The 24,339-nt window shown below is 43.5% G+C and overlaps 1 protein-coding gene across 6 annotated transcripts in view; it reads left to right on the top strand.

Annotated features, from left to right (window-relative positions):
• The window catches only part of KALRN (kalirin RhoGEF kinase), a 621,231-nt gene that overhangs the window by 213,212 nt on the left and 383,680 nt on the right, over positions 1-24,339 (top strand). For all 6 annotated transcript variants that reach the window (XM_063076707.1, XM_063076704.1, XM_063076720.1 and 3 more), the window contains exons 4-5: positions 1,717-1,909; positions 5,144-5,656. In XM_063076707.1, coding sequence (XP_062932777.1) covers positions 1,717-1,909; positions 5,144-5,656 — 706 coding nt within the window. The remainder of the gene's footprint in view (positions 1-1,716; positions 1,910-5,143; positions 5,657-24,339) is intronic.

The raw sequence follows: 24,339 nt of genomic DNA, 5'->3' as shown, positions 1-24,339 counted from the left end.
GTCCACAGTATTGTAAGCTCCTACTATTAGCATCTCATGTAGAACTTTGAATATTTTAACTTTTCTATAATTAGCAGTTGTTCCTCTTATAATGGGAAAGAAATCCTGTGATTTAAGAAAAAGTCACATTGCCTTCAGACAGGAAGGCAGAGAAAATTATTCATGGAAGACCTTGCCCACTTGTTGATTCAATAAGTGTCAGAGAACAAGAGGCAACTCCTTTTCTTTAGGATGCAGGATTTGGGGAGAAACAAAGACTCAGTCTTCCATGCTGGAGAGAGCCCCTCACCTGGAGAGTTTTCTAACTGGGAGGCCTAAGTAAGCTGCCTTGTGCTTGAGACATACACACAGTCACAGGAGCTGTGGTCTCTTCACGGAGCTATGACATTTTCATCACTGGTTGAGATTTGAGAATGAAGTCTGAAAAGGGTTTTTTGTTTCCTTTTGTGATCTAAATCCTCCAACTGTGGCCTTATTGCCAGTAGCTGTAAGTGACTGAGATGTGGTAGGGCAATATCTAAGGGTCACGTCGCATGCATAGTGGTTTAAACAAGTACAATTTGAAAAGTGGGAAATTAAGTGAAAGACCCTAAGGAAATACTACACCAGTGTTTATATATAAAAAAATGTGAATTAACTAAAGTCTATTTTAAGTTGTAAAATAAATGGGTGTGTTACATAATCCAAAAATAGAGAAGGAAAGAACCCTAACTACCAAAACATAGACTTTCTTCCAAACTGAGATAACTATTTTCATATTCATTTTTTTTCTTTCTATTCTCAGGAGTTATGATCAAAGTTCAGTGTTTAAATAAACTTTACTATTTTATATGTTATATAGCAATATCTTGATTCACTTAGTGTGCTTATTTCTTGATTTTCGAGATAGTCACTGTCACTTCAACTGGCCTTGATTTCAAGAATTACCCACCCCATCCCTCCCTAGCATTCTGAAATGTGCATTTTCACACCCTGCTCTTATAATGTAAGCACATGAGACAACTGGATTGCATCCATTGTTCCAGTCAGTCCCACACATGGCTATCTCTGAATGATCAGCATGACTCAGCGACCTGATTTTTTAAAGCTGGCAATACATTTTGAGTTGCAAGTAATACATCTTAATACAATGGTGGCAAATACATGGTATCAGTACTTTGTTTACTTTCTCTAATCAAATGGCAGAATTGGCCTAGAGTCCTTTATTGGAAAGGATACTTTGGCCTAGTTTGAGTTCAGTGGTAAGGTGTTCTAGTGTCTGTCACTGATGTGGGCATAGGGAAGAGCAGCACTCCTGCCAAGAACTCTCCACCTCAGATTTAAGGGGGCGACAGGAGCCCTGTCTTTATAGAACATGATTCATTCTAGGAAAAAGAGAGGGAGACAAAAATTAAAAGAGAAATCAAATATAATTGTAAATATGCAAACAGTAAACAGCCCAACAGTTAACAATTGACTATTAGGAAGGCCAATTTATTTGCAAAGTGCTGGAAGAAGGCAGAATGCCAGTACTATTGGCCGGATGGAGTTGATCTAGAAGAGTTTTCTGAGGTAGTATGTTTTGGGTTGGGTTGGAAGGTGGCTAGGAGACCTGGTGTGAGGTTGGAAAGGCAGTCCAGGTCAAGGGGAATGCAGGTTTCTGGGTGCTTTTCGACTGTGTATTCCAAAGTCTCTGCTGCCCAGAGTGACCATGCCTGACATCTGACCTCCCCACAGTGAGGACGTGTGCAAACGTGGCTTCACCGTCATCATCGACATGCGGGGTTCCAAGTGGGACCTCATCAAGCCCCTCCTTAAAACGCTGCAGGAAGCCTTTCCAGCCGAGATTCATGTGGCCCTCATCATCAAACCTGACAACTTCTGGCAGAAACAGAAGACCAACTTTGGCAGCTCCAAATTCATTTTTGAGGTGAGCCAGACCTTTCTCTCTTAGCACCTCCTTTCTCTTCCCCTTCTGCAGCCCACATGTTTCTCACTTTCTCTTCTGCATCTACCCTACAATATACAACATGTCAAGAGCTGAGGTTTCAGGATTCCTTGGCCATTATGGCCTTACCAGTTAGAATCTGGGGAGGAATAAGAGGCTCAAGAGATTGTCCCAAATGCACAGCTTCATTAGACAATCCTATTTATTGTTGGTGGCTGTGTAAATTGGGACAACTGTTTCTGGGGGCAACTTTGCAATTTGTATCAAAAGCCTTAAAAAGAGTTTATATCTATTGATTTAGTAATTCTTCTAGGAAAATATTCTTAATACAATGACTAAACAAAACAAAAAGGTAAAAATCTAAGTAACCTACAAACAAAAAATGTCTACAAAGGTGTTCATCACAGTGTTTTTCACAGTAATATATATATGAGAGTACTTCAGAAAGTTCATGGAAAGATTCATGTTATCTTTTAATTCTATTTTTCCACAAACTGATGTACACATACACACACACACACATATGTACACATATATACATATATAATGCACATGTATATGTACATATACAGGTTGTATCCTATCCATTAATTTCAGTGATATTAATATATAAATTCTATGAAGCCATTAAAAGTCATATAATCATATTTAGAAAAATAGTATCATCAAAAAATTTTCATGATATATTGTTTAAAAAAAAGACAGGTTTTAAAACAGTATGGGCAGTGTAATCTGGAATTTGTTTTCCAAGTGTGTGTATGGAGAAGAAGACTAAGAGAGACACCTGAAAATGTTAGCAGTGGTTTTTTTGAAGTGGCTGGATTATGGATGAATTTTGTTCATATTTTTCTATTTTCTTTCAAGGATAATATATTACCTTCATAATCAGGGAAATCATGTTGTTTTTTTAATTGAATTTTCCAGAGGGCATGTGTCCTCTGAGAATTTTTAATGACAACACATCAGATTAAATCAATGACTTAAGCATCTTTGTCCTAACCAAATTTGAGCTGTTCTCTTTCTCAGAATTCTTGTCCTCATCTGCAAGGGGATGAAGTGTGTGTGTGTGTGTGTGTGTGTGTGTGTGTGTGTGTGTGTGTGTGTGTGTGTGTGTGTGTGTGTGTGTGTGTGTGTTGTAAAGGCAGAGCTGCTTTTAATCTTTTGGCAGCTTTCCATTCTAGACTTATGTCCCCCAGGGGCCAGGAGCACCTTTGTGGGGGGTAGTGGCTCCAGTAGACTGCGATTGAACACAATGACCTGACCACTTGATCCAGGCAGTTCTCACTCTGTGTAAATAACACACAAAAAATTGGCTTGGTATAAAAACTGTTAACTATCATAGTTTTCCAGAACCCTTACCGAATGTAGGAAAATACTTTTTATATTTTTGGTTTGTTTATACAAACGCAGTGACAGCAAGCCTGTAAATATATAAGTTGAAGAGACTGAAAAGGATCTTTCCAATGAGTCTTGAAGCTTTTGCTTCAGCATAGCTGCCCTTCAAGTCGCATTCCCTGCACCCCTTTCACTCTAAGTTGAGCAAGTTTGTCTATGCCTCCTATACAAAGAGATACAGGAGAGATAGCTGGGGGCCTCCCACTCAAAAGAATATTTATAAAGCAGTATCTTTAAAATAGCAAATTTAATACCTACTGCAGACTGAGGTGACAAATAATACAGGGATGAGTGTCCAGGCTTGTTCAATCCCAGGGACTTCCTGAAAGTGCTAATTTTGAGCCATGTTCAAAGGGGAAAGTGCTCTAGAATAGGAATTCTCAAAGTTTAATGCACATGAACTCCCTGGGAATCTTGTTAATGCAGATTACGACTCAGTAGGTCTACAGTAGGGCCTGCAATTCTGCATTTCTAACAAGCTCCTAGGTCATGCCAATGCTGCTTTGAGCAGAAGGTTATTAGGGGTTTGTAATGCTGGCTGCACATTAGAACATCTGGGGGGCCTTTAAAACTACTCATGCCCAAACTCAAGTTTAGGTCAATTAAATACAAATTTCTAAGGGTGGGGTTTGAGCATCAGTGCTTTTGCAAACTCCCCAAAGGATTCTAATGAGCAGCCAAGTTTGAGAACTACTGTTCCAGACCAGCCCTCCTGCCTGCCTATGGCAGCTGCTTCCTGTGTCTTAGGAAAGGATGGGAGGGAAAGGGAGAATAAGAGGGTATGCACAGAGAGTAGCAAGACACACAGAGACAAACTGCTTTGAAGGATTCAGGTAATGACGCAGTCTTCAGATCATTACAGCCTTCAGATCAATCCTGCACTAACAAGGATTGACAAGTACTCCATGCCGGGCACCCTGTGTGCTTTGCACAGACTGACACATTTTATCCCAGCAAGCCCTGTGAGAAGTGGGTTGTTATCTCCAATGTGCAGAGAAGGAGACTGAGCCTCTGAGCCTGCAATTAGTAGTATAGGGCTGGGACCTGAACCCAGATATTTCTTTGATAGCCTATCATTCTTCATGAGAGAGAAGAGAAGCCTGAGGCCCTATAGGAAGGAAAAGATGTCTGTTGATAAGCTGGTGTGGTTGCTGTACCATCATTTGCTGGAGAGGCATATTCTGCACTCTGCTCTCTAAGAGCTTGTAGGGGCCTCACAGAGAAAATTGAGGGCTCAGATTCCCTTTTGCCCAGCCCTGGTTCTGCTCACTGTACCACAGAGGAGCACCTGTGAACAGAGAAAGTCTTGGGATGGGGCTGGGGCTGGCCCAGGCTGAAGCAGAAAGATGCACTGAAATCCTTGCACCCCAGTATTGACCCACATTGCTTAATCCAACCACAATGATATCCTGGGTCCATGGGCCTTAGTTTTAAAGCTGTAGAAAACTGACCTCCAGGCATTGGGTAGGTTTTTCTTCCAGTTTCTGCTTCTAGCATCTGAATCCCTGTTGTGGTGGACTTGGGGTGGGGAGGAGGGAAGATTAAGGGAGCAGGGACCTAAAGACAATCTTTCCTTGGATGGTAAATGGCGGGTGGGTGTAGAGGCTTGCTGAAGCAGTCAGCAGTCTGTTAAAACTGCTGAGCCTGGCCGATTTGTGACTCCTGACCAGTGGGACTCATGGTCTCACACTTGCCCTTTCCTAGGCAGGCTGTGGTCATTCTCATGTGGACTTACCATATCCTCTCCCTCCTCCTGCCTATTTCTGCCCTGGTCTTTCTCTCACATAGCTGAGTCTCCCTCTCTGTGTCTGCCCCTCCCAGACGAGCATGGTGTCTGTGGAGGGCCTCACGAAGCTGGTGGACCCCTCCCAGCTGACAGAGGAGTTTGACGGCTCTCTGGACTACAACCACGAGGAGTGGATCGAGCTGCGGCTGTCTCTGGAGGAGTTTTTCAACAGCGCTGTGCACCTGCTCTCGCGCCTAGAGGACCTACAGGAGATGTTGGCCCGGAAGGAGTTTCCTGTGGACGTGGAGGGCTCTCGGCGGCTCATTGATGAGCATACACAGCTCAAGAAGAAGGTACTGAAGGCCCCTGTGGAGGAGCTGGACCGGGAGGGGCAGCGGCTGCTGCAGTGCATCCGCTGCAGTGATGGCTTCTCAGGGCGCAACTGCATTCCGGGCAGCGCTGACTTTCAGAGCCTGGTGCCCAAGATCACCAGCCTCCTGGACAAGCTGCACTCCACCCGGCAGCACCTGCACCAGATGTGGCACGTGCGCAAGCTCAAGCTGGACCAGTGTTTCCAGCTGCGGCTGTTTGAGCAGGATGCTGAGAAGGTAGGAAGGGAGGAGGCCACTCCTGAGCTGGGGTGGAGTGGGAGGCAGAGGTTTTAGGGAAACTGACAGAGGTTGCTAATCCAACTTCCTGATTTATGATGATAATATATTTGTGGAAAGCTTTTAAAAATGTGCCTAATAGTTTTAGTTGATATAAATTTATTGCAATCTTATATTTGCTCATCACTGTTTTCAAAACTTGACCTTATATAATGTTTATTATGTACTAGGCACAGTTCTAAGCAGTGTGTTTAAATTAACTAATTTTAATCCTCTTAAGAGTCCTAAGAGGTAGGTGTGATCATCATACTATCATGATCCCATTTTACAGATGAAGAAACTGAGAGTTTAAACAATCTGCTAAGCTTGGAAGTGCTCTGGCTCAATACTATGCTTTTACCCACTGTTGGACACTGCCCTTCTAAGTGCCTGCAGTGAGTGGTTCAAGCCGCTAAACAACAACAGCAGTACTATTAACAGCCACTGTAACATTAATCGGTGATTACTCTTCTGTGTATTTTACTGTTGACAAAGCACGTTCACATACAGTCTTATTTAATCTACGCAATCCTTTAATCCTTATGGAGAGGGTGGTGTGTGTCTCTCATGACATGTGGGGGAATGACAGTGGCAGAGCTGACATCTGAATCCAGTTTTTTTCTGTTTCCAAGTCCAGGGCTCTTCTTGGCATACCACTTCTTTCTGGAGTTTTCTCCTCAGCTGCTGAGCACTTTCTCGAGTAAGACACCATTTTTCCAGCAGTGAATTTTCAAAGATTTCTCCTTATCGGGGAAAAGTGAGATATGAGAAAATGAAAAAGAAAAATGGCATATAATGCCTCTTTGCTGAGGACACAAAAGTATCTTCTTTACATTCTCTTCAAGCTAAAGAGAAAGAAGAGAGTTTACTATTATATGCACTTTAAGAAGACTAAACTGGGCTCTCCTCCTATCAGTTTTCTGGGTGTAACTTATATTTAAATGCACAATACTGTTCTTAGGAATACCATGACATCTCTCAGTAACCGATTCATTTTACAAATAGCATCTGATAGAATAGTTTTGTGTCTTTTAAGAGCCCATATTGAAAATGTTTCTAGGTATTTTTAAGTGATGAAATCAAGATATAAAACTATGTAATTTACCACAATGTTGATAGTTTTGGTTTCTGAGGGCCAGGCTTATGGTTGATTTTAATTTCTCTTTATAAGTTTTTTGTGTTTTCTAATCTTTTATCATTTATAATCACAAGAAAATCAATATATGTAGTTTTTAAAGAATGCATATCCCTTTCTACAACAGAATTTTTGAATATCATTTAAGCAAGTTTTTGGATGAGACATGTAAAGGGGTTTCCCCTGATCTTCTTCAGGGCTCTTTGCCCAGTGGCTGGTAGTCTGGGTCTGACCCTGGCTTGGCCTGCTCAGGGAGGCAGCTTGGACTGTAAATCCCTACACTGCTTACCGGGTGATGAGATATCAGGTCAGGAGCCAGCTGCTCTGTGAAGCCAGACACAGGTACTTTGGTTCCTGTGGCCAGTGTTGGAAAGGTTTGGAACATCTTCTCTTAACTTGGGGTCTCTTCTGCTCTGGGACAGGGAATCTGCTTTGTAGGCCTGCTGCTTCTTTCAGTGAGCCAGGGACAGAAGGAGAGGAAGGGGACTAAGGTCTGCCTATGTGTATTTTAGAGTGTGGGGCACTTCACAGTATCCCTGAAGTTGAAGGATATGGGAAGCTTGTATAGGGCACAGATAGTGCCTGTCTCAAAACCAAAACAGTGTACCTCAGCCCTGGAAGTCCCCAGGTAGGGAAGGCTGCCCCTCTATAGCCAGCTAAGTTCCATTCAAGTAGGCAGTAATTGCTGCCCCACATATATCCTCTCAATTCATGCTCTCAACAATTGTATAGTATATTATTATTTCTATTTTACAGCTGCAGAAATGGAAACTCAGAGAGGTGAAGTGGCTTGCCCAAGATCACACTGTAGTTAGACAAGGCCACTATTTTAGTTTGTCTCCAAAGCCCACCCAAGCTCTTATCCAATAATCTTACTGTCCCTCTGCTCCCAGAACCTGCCCCATTGCTGTCAGTGAATCCCACCTGTTACCTCAGGTCCCCTGGCCCACGCCCTGAGGACCTTAGAGAAAATCTCAAATCTCACTTTCTAATACTCACTCAAGAACAGTGGCCCTTAACCTTTCTGTGGCATGGAGCCCTTTGGTCTGGTGAAGCCTATGGACTCCTTATCAGAATATTTGTAAATGTATAAAAAACATACATAAGGGCCGAGCCCGTGGCGCACTTGGTAGAGTGCTGCGCTGGGAGCGCGGCAACGCTCCCGCCGCGGGTTCGGATCCTATATAGGACTGACTGGTGCGCTCACTGGCTGAGTGCCGGTCACGAAAAAACGACAAAAAAAAAAAAAAAAAAAAAAAAAAAAAACATACATAAGCTTAGAAAGTAATTATTGAAATATAGTTACTAAATTTAAAAAAATAACAGTAATGTATGTACTTCTGTATTAACATGTTAAATAATAAGATGTACTTGAAGTCCAATACATAATTTTGATTATGGGATGAGGACAGAACAAGGATGTGGGAAGAGGGCAGCCCAGGAATATTTTGATATTGAGTCAGTGGTGGAAATGCTGCTCATGCTTGACCCAGCTGCTGCAGAAAATGTGCTGGGTGTGGGGTAGGGGAGAAAAACAGACCTTTTAAGTAGCGATGGGCATAAATGACATTTCAGGGCAAGAACCCTGATGTGGTTTGGAGATGTGTGTATTTCTCTTGGTGTCAAAGGCACTGGTATTGCTAACACTACTGTAGTTTGTTGCCTGCATTCATAATGGAAGGAAATGCTGTATTTCAATTAGAGGTTAGTGAAAATAAAGGCATATTTTTCCTCAAAGTACACAATACCTGAATTTGATCCATGGACTCTAAGCTTAGAATCCCTGTTCTGTGGTGTGCTCATGCCTTAAAAAGAAGTGTGGGTGTGGTTGTGTACGTGCATGTGCATGTGTGTGTATAGAGGGGTGCGGGAGAGAGGGAGAGAACATTAAAAACAACACAGAGGGAGTGAAAAGCTTGATGGGAAGAGGGCAGCCCAGGAATATTTTGATATTGAGTCAGTTGTAGAAATGCCGCTCAAGCTTGACCCAGCTGCCGCAGAAAATGTGCTGGGTGTGGGGCAGGGGAGAGAAACAGGCCTTTTAAGTTGTTTCAAGATTAATTTAAAATATCTGTGTAGAGCTAAGTGCCTCAGCCTTTGACTTATTTGGTGTTTCTGGAAAGGGTAAAGGAGGGTGATGGTTTGGAATAAGGGTTGTGTATGCAGATACACATCTAAACAAGGGTGTGAGGAAATAGTTACTGCGTAAGCCTCGTCTTAGCCCTCTTTCTGGCGGGAGGCTTGTCAGCAGAGGCTTCTAATTCCAGATCTGGGAAGCTCTTGGCAATCAGAGGAGTCTGGTGATCACTCAGCTTCTATTTTTGTAAAAAGGGTGGGTGCAGAGTCTCCCCTCTGGCCCTGTGGGGTGACAGCTTGTTCCCCAGGGCTTGAAATGGTTTGGTGCTCCCCATTTACCAACTGGCCTTGGGTGGGGGTGAAGCCATCCCTACAACCTTCCCCTGACTCTTGTGACGACACCCTGCATTTCCCATCTTGGAAGTGGGAGAGAGGAAGCCATGCTCTCCCAGTTAAACATGCAGGGAACAGAGACTGTGTTCCACAGATAATTCATAAAGCAGGTCACCCATTCATTTAATAATGAATGTTGAGCAGCTGTCATGAGCCTAAAACAAGGCACTTGGATAAAGAAGGGCAGGCCAGAATTTCAATCCTGCAGCAGCTCACCATCTAATAAAGGAGGTGGACACATAAACTCTTATTTTTAAAAAAATTTGCTTTTATTTTTTAAAAACAGACTTATTGAGGTATAATTGATATATAATAAATGGGACACGTTTAATGGATACAGTCTGATGAATTTGAACATGTGCACACAGCCATGAAGCCATTGCCATGATCAAGATAATAGACATATCCACTATCCAAAAGTTTCCTTGTTTCCCTTTGCATGTTTGTTAAATGTCTGCTGTGTGCCCTGCACTGTCCTAGGCACAGCTTCTGTGCTTGGGGAGTTTTTGGAGAACAGGGAATACTGTAGCTCAGGAATGACAGGAAAGCTTTAACGAGCAATTTGTGGGAGTCCTGGGTAATTCAGAGATGATTCAAGTAATGTATCGTATTAGAAGACGAAACACTGCTGCCTTGGCCCAGTGCCTTCTGGTCTATAACTAATGGTCATGTCCTCCACTGTGTTCACACAACATGGGCCAGGTCGCTCCTCATTAGCCTAGTGCAGACTGTGGCTCTCTGTGCAGGCTCATTTCACAGCTGTCTCTCCCTGCCTCCAGCTGCAAGGGATCCTGTGTGATGAAGATGTCTGCCCTGCAACCACATCCCATTGCCAAAGAGAAGGGATGGGCCTCTTCCCTGTTAGGGGGCCATATGTGGTATTAAAGGTCATTAAGTAGACTCATTGTAGATGTGCTTTCAAAAAAGGAAAGGGTGGGTGCTGCTCACTGTGGGGTCCTCCCTACATCCCCTCTTCTTGGGGGCCCGGGATGCCATCTTAGAATTGTAGAACTGGAAGGGATGGTGAGGTCAAAAAGCCTACCTCTTGCACGCTGTAGAAATCCTAGCCGTGTCATCTGATGACAGCCGTTACCAGTTCACAATGCCAGTTGATGTGCTGATGCCCATGATAAAAGTATCAGAAAGTACTGAAACACCATCTACCTTGTGAAGTGGGGAAGGCCTGCAGTCTTCAGTCTTTGTAGGGAAGGAGCAGTGCTTCAAAGAGCTCCGGTGCGTAACTAGACTTAACGGATTGAGAAATTATTGTCTTTTTCATTTCTGAATAAAGGAGGCCCCTTTTTCAGTCTTGTCCAAAGCTATTCTGGAAAGGAGGAGCATATTCCATTTTCCTGTGGGAGAGTCCCCAAAAGAGTGAGCAAAGCTGTCTAGTGAGGCTTCCAGTGTTGGAACCGTGATGATCATTAGTTTTTGCAGCATGTTGTATTTGTTTTATGTGTAAACATGTGCTAGGGGAGCGCCAAGACAAGATCTTTATCATCACACTTAAGAGGACAATTTGGTGCCCACCTCTCCCATGACCAAGGTATCTAGCCCAGATGAGAATCCGTCATCTGTTTCAAGTGCTCAGGGGAGACTGCCTGTGGCTGCCTGTGTCTGCCCTTACCACACCACCTAGAAGAAAGTTGCCCTTGGAGAACCTAATTTTTGAATGCCTTCCTGCATATTCGTTCTTGCGTGGTGAAATTCTATTCATATCCATTGGTGCCACACATGTCCTGCTGAAATAGAGCTGGGATGAGTGGGGCTTAGGATTTGTCCTGGGGTGCCACTTATCATATGTGAGACCCCAGGGACATCTTTAACCTCTGACCCCAATTATGTTACAACAAATCAAAGATAAAGAATTGGAACTAGCTTAGTTTCTTTTGACTTTTCTTCTGCTTCCACACTGCGCTGTTCTCACGCACAGTGCTATCCTTTCATGAAAACATCTTTCAACAGGAGAAGTGGGGTAGCCATGGTCATCTCAGTGGTAGCTGTGGTGGCAGCAGTGGAGGTGGCGGTGATAGAGAATAAACTTATCCTCATGATCTGACATATCAGAATCTCTAGAGTAGTATTATAAAGGCTCCCCCATGCTAGTCCAAATGTGCCTGCCATTCCTCCCCCTTTGAGATTACACTAAATAAATATCTAAGCCCTTTTATAGCTCAACAATTCTATAAAATTTAATTTTTGCTTTTTACTATTCATTCTGTCCTACATAACTACAGTAGGTTCTTCTCTTTTCAGGATTATTGCCTTGGGTGATTATGAAAAACAAGAAACTTTTCTCAGCAAATAAAACCATAATCTCTTGAGTTCCTGCTTTAAAAAAAAAACAAGCTGCCACCCAGGGTTGTTACAAGAATTAAATGGGATGATGAATGTAGAGGTGCCTGGCATGGTGCCTGGCCCAGCATATCTGCTCCCTGAACATCAGCTTCCCTTCCTTCTGCCTGTGCTGTTTCTGTCTTGATTTACTCTCCAGTCATCTGGTGCCTGCTGAGACCATGGAGAGTGTCATTGATGCTATCTTCCAAATGAACTTGCTCCAAATAATTTTCAATTATCCCTAATGGAACAAAATTAAGAATCGATTTTCGAGAGAACTTAGAATTTATGATGGGGTCCCCATGTGTCACCAGGCTGTACAGTGCCCCTGGGCAAGGCACAAGGAAGGAGCACATAGGTCAAATTGGGGTCATATCTGATGGGTCAGGGTGGGGGAGCCTCCACAGGGAAAACAATGTCTGTCCTTGAAGCAGCCACAGAAGAAAGTGATTCTTTCTAATGTCCCCATGCACCTCCTACAGCTAAGACACTCGTCACCTTCTGCTTTGCATTATAGCTAAGAGCATACTTGTATTCTCTTGCAGACTTGGGGCTAGAGATACTTCCTACAATCCATCCAAGGCATATGTCTGTGTACTTAGATGTTCTTAGAAGTCTTTGCAAACAAAATAAGGTTACTTTCATGTTAATCACAATGACAAAATATATATGGGGCACCACTGGGTAAAGGCATTCTGGTAGGCAAAAGGCCATTGTGCTAAGTTATGTGCTTATTGTGTTTTTGAGGTTGTATGTCCTGTTAGCCACATTAGCATTTCAGGACATCCCCAGGATGCCTCATCACTGGACAAAGTACCCACTGCTATTTCCTGCCGTCTCCCTCCAAGTTATAAACAGTTCTGATCACTCCCCAGAGCCCAAAGCAGGACCCAAAGCCTCATCCTGCCTGGGGTGACCAGCACCAGTGCGGCAGTTAAAGAGAAATCTCACTACCGTTCCTTCCATGCTGGAAACTGGCCCACTGTCTCCTTTCTCCCCCACACTTCCAACCTCCCGATGCCCCGTGACCAATGGTAAGCATGACTCCACAGTCATTTGTCAAAATGAAGTACCTCTGTAGTAATTACAATAAGTAATACTTCTTCGAATGTCAGTTTTCAAAGTGTTCTCACACCCATGACCTTAGAGATTTTCTGGTCCAGCCCTTCCTTTTACATAGAAAACTTGGACTTAGAGCAGAGACCCACCCAAACTCATCCAGGCAGCGGTTCATCATTTGAGTTTCCCATTTTCCTATGTGGTAGGCCAGGCAGGCATGTATACGAGCATCATTTTACAGACAGGGAAGCTGGTACTTGGTGAGGTTGAGAGGTTTGCCTGGGATAGAGCCAGGTCGGCAGCATTGGAAGGGAGGTCCTGTGCTCTGAGGGTTCCCCCTCCCCTCTACTCACACACAGCAGCAAACACACACATTGTACACATACTTTCACACACACACACACACACACACACACGCACACACCAGCAAACACACACCCTCTCTCTGGGAGGCTCCTGGCTGTGCAGGAGAGATGGTGGCATGTGCCAGCAACCTAGGAGGTGGCTAGAGAGGCTGGGGGTGGGATGGAGGATGGGGGTCACATGACCTGTGTCCTCACCACTCCTGCGGTAAAAGGACAGGCACTGGACAGACTTCCAGAGGGGCGTGCCAAATCTCTGTGTGATTCAATTGCCTGATCCCTTCATGTTGGGAGGGAGGCTTCAAAGAGCTGCGACCTTCAGGTCAGCCAGAAGGGCAAGGTCTTCACTGGGAGGGTTGTAATTTCCTGCTTTTTTTGGAAAAAGGCTCCAGTGCCCTCTTGTTCCTGCCCTCCCCATTCCTGCTGAGGACCCCTCCACCTCCTGTTGACTGAGCTCAGAGTGAGGAAGTGTGTCTGTGTCCTGCCCCCCTGACACAGAACACAGTGTTCTGTATTATTTCCAGCCTGCTGGTCCTGGGAATCTCGACTTACTTTTTCTCATTTCCTCCCCTTGAACATTAGAAACGTTAGATTCCAAAAATAATCCAAGTCACAATGTTCTGCAGGCTGCATGTGTGAATGTGTTTTCTCCCAAAGCTGTTTTTCTCCCTCTTACATCCTTTCTCCCTCTTCTTTCTTCCCGCTCCTGAATTTTCAGCCCCATTTGTATCCTGAGATTAGCAGACCTACATGAGGAGTGTGGGTGTGGATAACAGAATGGATGCAGAATGGGGAAGGAATGCTCAGGCATGAGGCTTGGCTGCCTTCCACAGTTTCTCAAGAGGCCTGGAAGGTGCTGAGACCTGAATTGCTGTGTGTGAAGATACCTATGCAGCTTCTACTTATTTATAGATCTCACAGTGACCCCATGGAACTGAGAACTCAGACACTACATTAACAGTACTTTACAGAATCCACATTGTCACACTGATTCTGTCTGCAGCAATTTAGGTGAGCTAGGAGAAGAAGGTTCAATTAGAGATGAAATGTGTGTGTACGAGGCACAGAGCAGTAACTAAGAAACATTCATTGATTCATTCATTCATCAACAGACATTGAATTTCTACCATGTACCAGGTTCTCTGCTAGGTGCTGCGGGCCACGTTCCTCTGTTCTTACTCCAGGCATGGGATGGGGGAAAGTACAAGGGAAATCAGGTTTAGTATGGATGCAATTCTTGAAACCTTATAAGAAACAGATGGCTTAGAAATAGTAACCCCTCCAGTGGTTAGAACCAGGGTGAGTTAAGATATCAAGGACCCTGTTGCTTACTAGGCTGGGGGTAGGGTTGGTTGGTGGTGGACGGGGGGTTAGTGTGTACGGGAGAGAGAGCAAGGAGGTGGTCCAAGAAAAAAAAAAACAAGCATGTCAGCTTTGCCCTAGTAGGGATAGTGGAGGAAATAATCTTAGGTGCCCTTTTTGAAGAATGAAGGACATTCAGGTATAATTTATAAAGTAAAACAAATTGAGTCTCTGGGGTTGGGAGCTTTTCCAGGGTTCCATTTTACTTTGAAGAACCCACTTTCCTTTTCTTTCCCTTCTGCCCTGCTCTCCCTCCACTTCCTTTCCCATTTCTGACCTCACACCTCTTCAGGCCTGTGCTTACCTCACATTTCTGATGCATCTGTTCTCTCTGAACTTGTTGCTCCACCACTCTTTCGCATTCCTGCCTCCTTCCTTGGCTGGAGCTAAGGAAGAGCTCCATGTGCAGTTCAGCCATCCCATGGAGGGCAGAGAGAGCACAGGCCAGAAGACCCAGCCAAAGCTTCTAGAAAGAACACTGGCTTTGGAATCAGAGAGACCTGGGTTTGAATCCCAGCCTGGCCGCCTGATAGCTGAGTGACTGTGGCCAGTTCACCCTCTCTGAGCATCAGTTATTTATCTGTAAGATGTAAATTTTATCTTATTGTATGGATTAACGAAAATGAAAATAAGGCACCTAATATGCCTGGGGCCCAGTGGGTGCTCCACAAATGGTAGGCTTGCAGAGGCAGACTTGTGCTGGCCCATGCGGATGAGTGGGACAAGGTGGGGAGAGATGCATGGGGAGGCTTTCTCGTGGGGCACGGGTGGGAACACAACCTCCTCCACAAGGAGGCCAAAGTAATTTCCTTGGAGGAAATGTGCCCCTGGCTGGAATCCCAGAAGGGTTCTTCTCCCATGTCACCCATTCCATGTTTACCAAGTAATCCTACTCTTTGCTCTTGTGCTCACCTCTTGCCCCTCCTTGGTAAGCCTTTTCTAGGATAGGAAAGGTACTGCTGCATGTATATATGAGGTAGTGAGAGAAGGCATGCCCTGTCCTGGTATAGAGAAAAGGGGGTGTTTCGTTTCTTGCACACAGATCAGGTGAACTGGCTTGTCCCACTTATAAGGTGCTTGTCCTGCCCTAGGGGAATTCCCTGGGGAGCTGACATTGTCATGAGGTGTCAAGAGGAGGTACACACCAGAAGGACCTAGAATGGGAAGTGGGACTAGACTTGGGCATTTAGCCCTTGTCACTGAGGACATCCTCTTCTATGCTTTGCACCATCCCTCCTTCTCACACTTTTATTCATGCTGACATCCCGCCTGCTTAGAATGCCTGTTAACACCGTCTCAGACAATTGAAGTCCTACCTAGCTGAAGTTCCAGCTCAGATACTGCTCTGCCCACTCTTCCCTCTTGGAGGTGGTTTTCCCTCTTCTGGGCATCTTCCTGCGGCCCTTATCCATCCCTCTCATATTGGCTCTGTTCCATCCCATCTGGTATCATGGCTATATGCTCAAAGGCCTCATTCCCCCAATTATATTGCAAGTTTCCGGAGGCCAGGGCCAGTGTCTTCAGTAACTCTGCCCGGAGGCACATAGTCCCAAATAAATAGTGGACCACGGCGTAGTCAGTACTCACCGGGCTGCCTGATGGAACATAACTTCTGTGACACTCTGAGCTGGCACAAGAGCACCACCTACTGCTGAGCTCTCACTGTTGGAAAACTAGGGTTTTAACAAGTTTCATCTTGCAATGAAGAGGGTGGTTTGGAGGCAGAATACCACTTCTGGTCCTTTTATACTAATCCACGTGGGAGCAGATGAGGTGAGAGTGGGAGTGGAAAGGGGACGGCAAACCCTGGAGACACTCTAAAGGAAAGCAAATGGGACCAGATGACTGACTGGATGTCAGTGAGGAAGAGAAGCTAAGGTAGCACCAAGGCCTCCATGTTATGATGGCAGCAGGACAGGAGTGGAAACAAATCCCAAAAATGTTTTGGGAGGAGGATAGATAGCTAAATGAAATTCAAAATTTAATTTCTTTTGAGGCACAGAAAAGTGAGAGAAGCAGTGATGAAGGTTACTTAAAACATTACCACGCATTAGCTGGTTCCTGCATTTCTGGCCTACTGTTAGGGACAGTGAGCACTATCTAAACACAGGAATTCACCTGAATCCTCTGAATAAGACTGTTAAAGGAATGGACAGCTCTGAGGAGTGATTGGGCTCTTCATTTGGTAAGTATCTTCCTGAGTTCTTCAGGGCATATTCTTACAGATGGAGTCTGGAAGCTTGAAACGTGACCAAACAGCTCCACATGTATGTGCCTAAGTCTGGCTTACTGCATGACCTTTTACCTGCCGGGGCTCCATTGATGAGGCTGCCACTGAAAGAGGGGAGAAGGTAATAGGGGGGTGCCTGGCCCACCTAGCACAGACCCTCCTAGCACCTCACTCACTCCTCCCACAGAGGGACTCAAAGGGAGGGCTGCTTCCTCAGCCTATGTGAGATTTTGTTCCCAGATGTGCAAGTGATTGACACAGCCGATTTTAGGATTCGTGGGAGGACTGGAAGAAAACATCCAACAGACACTCCATTTTTGCAGTAACAATAATAGTTACCATTTATTGAGTGTATCCTGTATGCCAGGAACAACCATTAGCTCATCTAAATTAACTTGCCAAAGGCCAGATCTCAGTCTATGCCTAAATTTAGCTCTGGGATAAAGTTGGGCACTATTTTCTCAGCTTGGATTAAATGGGGTTTGACCTCTTCAATTGTACATTTTGGGAAGAGAGTGAAGTACATTCTCTCGCTCTGTTCTGAAAATATTTTATCAGCAATTGTGGTTCAGATGGAAGGAATTTGGCTATTCGGAGTCAATATCCTGGGGCTGCCTGGGCTGACTCCTGGCTTGGCTGGTCCTGTTTCTTGTCTGCTTGACTTGCTGGCTCCTGGATGACCATTTCTTCCCTACAGGAACCCTCCTGTAGGTAATGCATGTGCTGCCAGTGCTGCAGGGTTTTTAGTCCATCCAGGCAAACAGACTGGAAATAAGACACACAAAAAACCTCTTATTTAAAGTCTGAAAATATTTATATTACTAATAGACTTGGTGAGACCTTTTGTTATACCACTTAGCATGAGGAAGGTGAGAGTGAGGAGAGTGGCCTTTTAAGGCTCAGCATGGGCATGTGCTTCTTCAGGCAGAGCCGAGCTGTGGCTCATCCCTCAAGAACAGTATGTGATTTTAGCATGAAGTTTTGCAGCCTGAGTTTCTCTAATCAGAAAGCAACTACTTTTTGCGATGGCCAGTTTATTCTGCTTGAACTCAGGGTAAGTGGAAAGGAACTAGCATGTGTTCCGCATCTGCTATGCATCATTTGCTATGCTTGGCACCTTTCATATATTATCTTCTTTATCTTCTTTGACCCAGACATTGAAGGGTTTATAAGAAAAAGGTGGGGAGGGAAAAAGAAAGAGTGGGATGTGAAGGCAGAGACCATCAGTTGGTGTGAAGTCTGGCATGTGCTAATTGATTTTGTTTTGTGAGCTCAGGGCTGGCTTGGACCTCCCCTTTGCAATAATGATGTTGGAAGGAGGATCTGGGGAGGACTGATAGCCAGCCTCAACCCACCCCATCCTCTTACCAGGTTCTTGACTCTGCCATAGGAAAGAATTCCAGAGCAGAGTCACTATAGAAAGTGAAAACAGGTTTAATGTAACAAATGAGAGACAGATTTCACAGAGCGAGTGTGGCCTAGCTCCTGAGACTGAGCAGGGTCCATACCAAGTTTAACAGAAAAGCAAGAAATACATGCTTAAAGTTTAGTACAGAGTGCAGGCTGGCTTAAGAGAGTGAGCAGCTGCTTGCTGAATGTAAGTTGGATACAAAAAGAAAGCATACACACCTAAGCCAGCAAAGTGTGGGTTGGCTCCAGGAAAGTGAGCAACAACGCCACCTTCTGCCAGGATTCGCTTCTATAGTTTTGCTATCTAATACATATTCATATTATTGAGTGAATATTCAACTAAGGGGGTGGTTCCCTTTTATGTAACATAGTCTTACACATGCTCAGTTGGTCTCTTTTTGGAGCATGTTCTTTGGTCAAATCCTATTACTTGCACTGAACATATTCAAGAATATTCTGTGCTCTTTAGCACCTCTAGTGGAAGGTCATTCAGAGGACAAACTCCCTTCCACTGAGCATGCTCAGCTACCAGGGTTATATAACCCCTTTCTACTGAGCATGCCCAGCCACGGGATTTGCATAAGCCAGCCCCTTATGGTCTCAATTTCCCCATGCTGATGCCAAAAATAGGTCTGACAAGCAACAGTAACTTTCCTCTAGGTGAGGGCCTAGAGGAGGAGTCTGAGAACTTAGGGAGTGTCTTGAAACCCAGAGGTGTGTCCTGTAACCTGAGCCCAGGGAAACTGAGCACCTCCTTTCTCAATAAGATAAATGCTTGTGTATCTGGGGTCCTCAGTGTAGAAACCCAGTTTGGAGTAAAAAGCAAATCTGAACCTACCACTCCCCTTGGGTGATTCCCCACTTCTGCTGAATAAAGACCCAATTCCTCTGCCTTGCATCCTTTCCCCCTTTACGGCCTGGCTTCTCTCTGTCTCTTATCCCTTCTCATCACCTCCTACTTTATGCTCTTGTTTAAGCCTCCAGGCCTTTGCTCAAGCTATTTCTTCTCATTAAGATACCCTTTCCATCCACACCTTCTTCAGTTGACTAAATTCTTTTGTCTTTCAAGTGTTGCTCAGGTGTTGCCACCTTCTGGAAGCCATCCATGCTTTTCCCTACCTGTACCTCTACCAGATTGAACCAAGTGCTCCTCTGCTGTCAGCTCAAAGTATACACCTTTCATAGTACTTTTCACATTTTATTAAAATTAACAGAATATTGAATGCATTGTCTCCCTCGCTAGACTGTGACCTTGATCTTTTATCACCAGTCTCTAATCCAATGTCTGGAATACAGTGACTGCTCAATAAGTGAATGAAATATCATGCTTAAACATCATGAACGTGTGACTATTTGTATCAGGATGCTTTTGGCAGCAAGAAATGGAAAACTGCACTTAAACTGGCTTAAATATCAAGGAAATATGTTATTTCAGATTTTAACTAGACATTCAGAGACAAGGTGAGCTTCAAGATTGATGTATCTGTGCAAGCCTGTCATCAGGAACCTAGGATCTTTCTGTCTCAGTGCTCTGCTGAGATCTCAGTTGTCTGCTGGGAGCTTCATACCAAGGCTATTTTCCTTCATGGTTATAAGATGACTGCCAGTGGTAACAGAGCAACATGCTTCATTGTTTCACCCAGTGAAGGGGGTTAGGGAGAGTGGGAGCGAGAAATGGCAGGAAGGAGGGAGAGAAAGAAACAGACAGACAGACACTGGTTTCTCTTTACCAGAAGCCCCAAGCAAATCTCTTCTTAATTAATTGTTTCATATTGGCTAAGACCTGCCCATCCCTGAACCCTGATCCAGTAAATAACAAGGGGACTAAAATTAGTATGATTGGTTTGAACAAATGATCTGGGGTGAAATGGCTGTTGTGGAGTCAGTGTTCAATATACTACTCTAGAGGGAGCTTTCTAGGGTCTATCATGTTCCATTTTCTCTCTCTTTTCCTCTGGGACTCTAATACTGCCTGTGTTATACCTATACTATCCAATAGGGTAGTCACTCACTAGCCACATGTGGCTAATTAAACTTCAATTTAAATTAATTAAAAATAAATAAAATTTAAAACTCAGTTTCTTAGTCACACTTGCCACTTTTCAAGTCTTCAACAGGCCCATGTACCTAGTGGCAGCCCTACTGGATAGCACAGATACAGAGCATGTCTATCATCAAAGGAAGTTTTATTGGACAGCACTTTACTAGACCTTGTAGCTATGTCTCGTATCTGTTCTGCTCTGTTCTGTACTTTCTATTTGCTTTTCTGTCTGTGTGTCAGTATGCTATTGTCTACTGATTTGTTTTCAAGTTCATTAATCCTATTTTCTGCTGTATCTATCCCACTATTAAACCTACCCAAGGAGTTCTTAAGTTCAGATATTGTATTTTGCAGTTCTAGAATGTCCATGTAATTCCTATTATAGATTCTAATTTTCTGTCACAGTGTTCCATCTTTAATCTGTTCTGTACCTTCACCCCTATTTTCTTTAAGATAAGATGTTAATCATAGTTATTTGGAGGGCCTTGTCTACTAATTCTCATCTGGATCATCTCTGGGTCTGCTTCTATTGACTATTTTATTTTTTAAATTATTAGTCACTTTCCCATATCTCTGCATACATAGAGTAATTTATATTGTATACTGGATATTGTAGATGATACATTGTAGAGGCTCTTGATTAGGTTTTCTTTCTCCAAATATTGTTAAGTGTTCTAGGATGAAGTTAAATTACCAGCAGATTGTCTTGATCCTGGTGAGCCTTGATTTAGGCTAGTTAGTTCTACTTCCATCTTTTCATTAATCCTGGGGTATAGCCCTTTTTCTTAGGATATGGCTCTTACTCCAAGAGACTTGTCTTTTGGGGATTCCAACTGAATGTCCAGATTGTTCATCAATGTTTCTTCACACTGTTTGAATTAGAACTCCCAGCATTTCCCCAGCACTGTGTGACTTCAAAACTTTCTGTTCAGCTCTTAATATACCTCACCTTTCATAGCTGTTTTCTGTTAGACTTTCCGAAGCCTTACCTTGCATATGCATAGCTTTGGGTTTGGCCAAGGACCTGAAGGAAATTTTAATGAAGATTTTTAGAGCTCCTTTTCTGCAGTTTCTTTCTCTCTAATCTCCTGTCACCCAAATCTCAGCCACTTTACCAGCCCTGAACTCTAGTCTCTATTTTTTATATGCATCAAGATTGTTGCTGCTCTCTGTACAGCTCCTATTTTTCTCTGCTCTACAGTTTGAAAAATACCTTCAGGGAGAAAGCTGGGGTGAATATGGGACTTACATTGTGTGTTTCCCTTCCTTCAAGGATCATCAGTCTATGTTGGTTGTTGACCAGTGCCTTCAAACTGTTTATAGATGGTAGGGTTAAGTCTCATACCAGCTACCTCATCATGGACAGATAATAAGTCTCCTCATGAACATTTAAAATAAAAAAGCAAGTAATCAGAATCACCTGGAGAGCTCATATTCAACCAGAATCTCAAGGATAGGGCCTAGGATGCTGTATTTTTTCAGAAAACATTTCAGATAATTCTGAATTAAGGCTGGGTTTATAAACTATTATGTTAGACACTAGAGAAATATGTTTACCAGGAAGAGAAGTCATAATGGGCTCATTTGGTCAAGGAAGGCATCTGGAGGAGGTGAGACTTCAATTTTGAAGAGTGGGAATAAGTTGGAGATTTGAGCTTAGAGCATTTCCTGGGGTTGGGAGGAAGATATGGGCACCAATATGGGGGTGGAATGAACATGGTATGGTATGTTTGCATTGTAGGAAATAAAGCAATTTGTCTGGAAAGGCTGCTTGGTGTAGGGTGGTGGTGTGAAATAATAGGGTAAGGCGGATTCAGAGCAGTCTGGGGGCGAGGCCTTGAAGGCCAAGCTAAGGAGATTGGATTTTGCTTGTAGATAACAGTAACAGTAGGTTGTTGGTTCTGGTTTTGGTTTTTTGACTGAGGGAATGACATTCTGAAAGCAGTACATTAGAGTAGTGAATCTGGTGGGGCAGATGACTTGGTATAAGGAACAGAATGGAGTCAGGGAGACCAGTAGTGAAACAATTGCAGTAATCAGGCAGGGGTGGGGACTGAGGGAGAGTAGCATGTAAATGGAAAGCAAAGGTTGTATTTCAGAGTTATTTGAGGAAAGAAAGAACAAGATGGGCTCTGGGGGGTGGGGTGAAGATGCGGGGAGTCAGGAGAAGGTAATAGTTTTGACATAGTAGTTTGAGATGTTGGCAGAACATCAGGAGGATATTCCTGTTGAGTCCATAGGAACCACGTGTTCATTGTGAATCCACAGATACCATGTGACTAGAAGAGGTCTGAGATTTAGGTGTTATTTGGGAGACAATTTAATAGTGGTTTAAAAGTATGGATTTTGGAGTCATGCAGACCTTGATTTGAGTCTTCAGTTTGCCACCCTGACTCCGTGACCTTGACCAATTTATTTAATCTCTCTGAATCTGTTTTTTCACCTAGAAAAATGTGGTGCTGATGGTATTATTACCTCATAGGGCTGTCATGAGGATTGAGATAACATGTGTAAAGCTCATTGTGCAGAGCTTGGCACCTATTTATTTTTGTCAGGTATCTGGGAAGTTGTGGTGAGAGGGCATCCTTGAACAGAGGAAATTGCATGGGATTTAGGTTCAGATGGACACTAGATTGTAAATTTATCTTCATCACTTACAAGCTGTGTGATCTTAGGCAATTTACTTCACCTCTTCATAGTGAATTTTTACCATGTTTAAAATGGAATTAACAGTACCTTCTTTATAGCATTATTTAAGAACTACTTGAGATAAATTGTGGAGGTGCTTGGCTCAGGGTTTGGCACATGAGATAGGAAACCCTGTTAGTATTGTTGAAGTTCTGAGCCTGGATGAATTTTCAAATGGGTAGGGTCTGATGCATGAAGGGTAGAGGGCTGAGGTCCACTTTTCAGACTGTCACAGTAAGGGTATGAGGGACACAAAGGGAAGCCATGGAGGGGCAGCCAGGGGAGTTTGAGCAAGTTTGGTTACATCAATGTAGGATTGGAGGATTGGTGAGCTTTCAAAATTAGGGTGTTCCTATTATTTTTGTCATGCTGAGAATTAGACATGATGTGTCAAGCAGGAGAGTTCAAGTGTGTGAAAGCACTGGCTCTCCTGAGAGAATCTGGTGTTGGGCAGAGACCTGTGAAAGCAGGGAGAGAAGCTCATCGTGTCTGTAGCCAGGTGGCCTGCCACTGAACGTGACCTAGTCTAGGGGGCCAGATGGGGTGGAGTATCAGAAAGGACTGCATATGATTCTGATGCAATATGTCTGCTCTCATGACTCCTATTTAACATAGTATTGGAAGTACTAACCAGAACAATCAGGCAAGAGAAGGAAATAAAAGGCATACAGATTGGAAAAGACAAAGTCAAACCATCCCTGTTTGCAGATGACATGATCCTATATGTTAGAAAAGCCTAAAGACTCTTCAAAAAAATCTTTTAGAGTTGATAAACAATTTCAGTAAAGTTGCAGGATACAAAATCAATATGCAAAAATCAGTAGCATTTTTATACTCCAGCAATGAACTAGCAGAAAAAGAAATCAAGAAAGCTAGCCCATTTATGATAGTCACCAAAAAGATAAAATACCTAGGAATAAAGTTAACAGAGAAGGTGAAAGATCTCTACAATGAGAACTGCAAATCACTGTTGAAATAAATGAAAGAGGACACAAAAAGATGGAAAGAAATCCCAGTGTCTTGGATGGGAAGAATTAACATTGTGAAAATGTCCGTAACACCCAAAGTGATCTACAGATTCAATGCAGTCCCCATCAAAATACCAATGACAATCTTCACTGAAACAGAAAAAACAATCCTAACATTCATATGGAACAGCAAAAGGCCCCAAATAGCCAAAGCAATACTGAGCAATAAATAAATAAATAAATAAGGCCGAAGGCATAACACTACCTGACTTTAAATTATACTACAAAGCTATAGTAACCAAAACAGTGTGGTACTGGTATAAAAACAGACACATGGATCACTGAAACAGAATAGAGAACCCAGGAATGAGCCCACGTACTTATATCCAACTGATCTTTAACAAAGGCACCAAGAACATACATTGGGGAAAAGACTGCCTCTTTGATAAATGGCACTGGGAACACTGTACATCCATCTGTAGAAGAATGAAACTAGATCCGTACCTTTCACCATATACCATAATGGGTTAAAGACTTAACTCTATGTCCTAAAACTATAAAACTCCTAAAAGAAAACATAGGG

This window comes from Cynocephalus volans, chromosome 1 (genome assembly GCF_027409185.1).
Source record: "Cynocephalus volans isolate mCynVol1 chromosome 1, mCynVol1.pri, whole genome shotgun sequence".
Lineage (NCBI taxonomy): Eukaryota > Metazoa > Chordata > Mammalia > Dermoptera > Cynocephalidae > Cynocephalus > Cynocephalus volans.
Note: the sequence above shows the minus strand (reverse complement) of the source record. Positions and strands in the feature narration are given on the sequence as shown.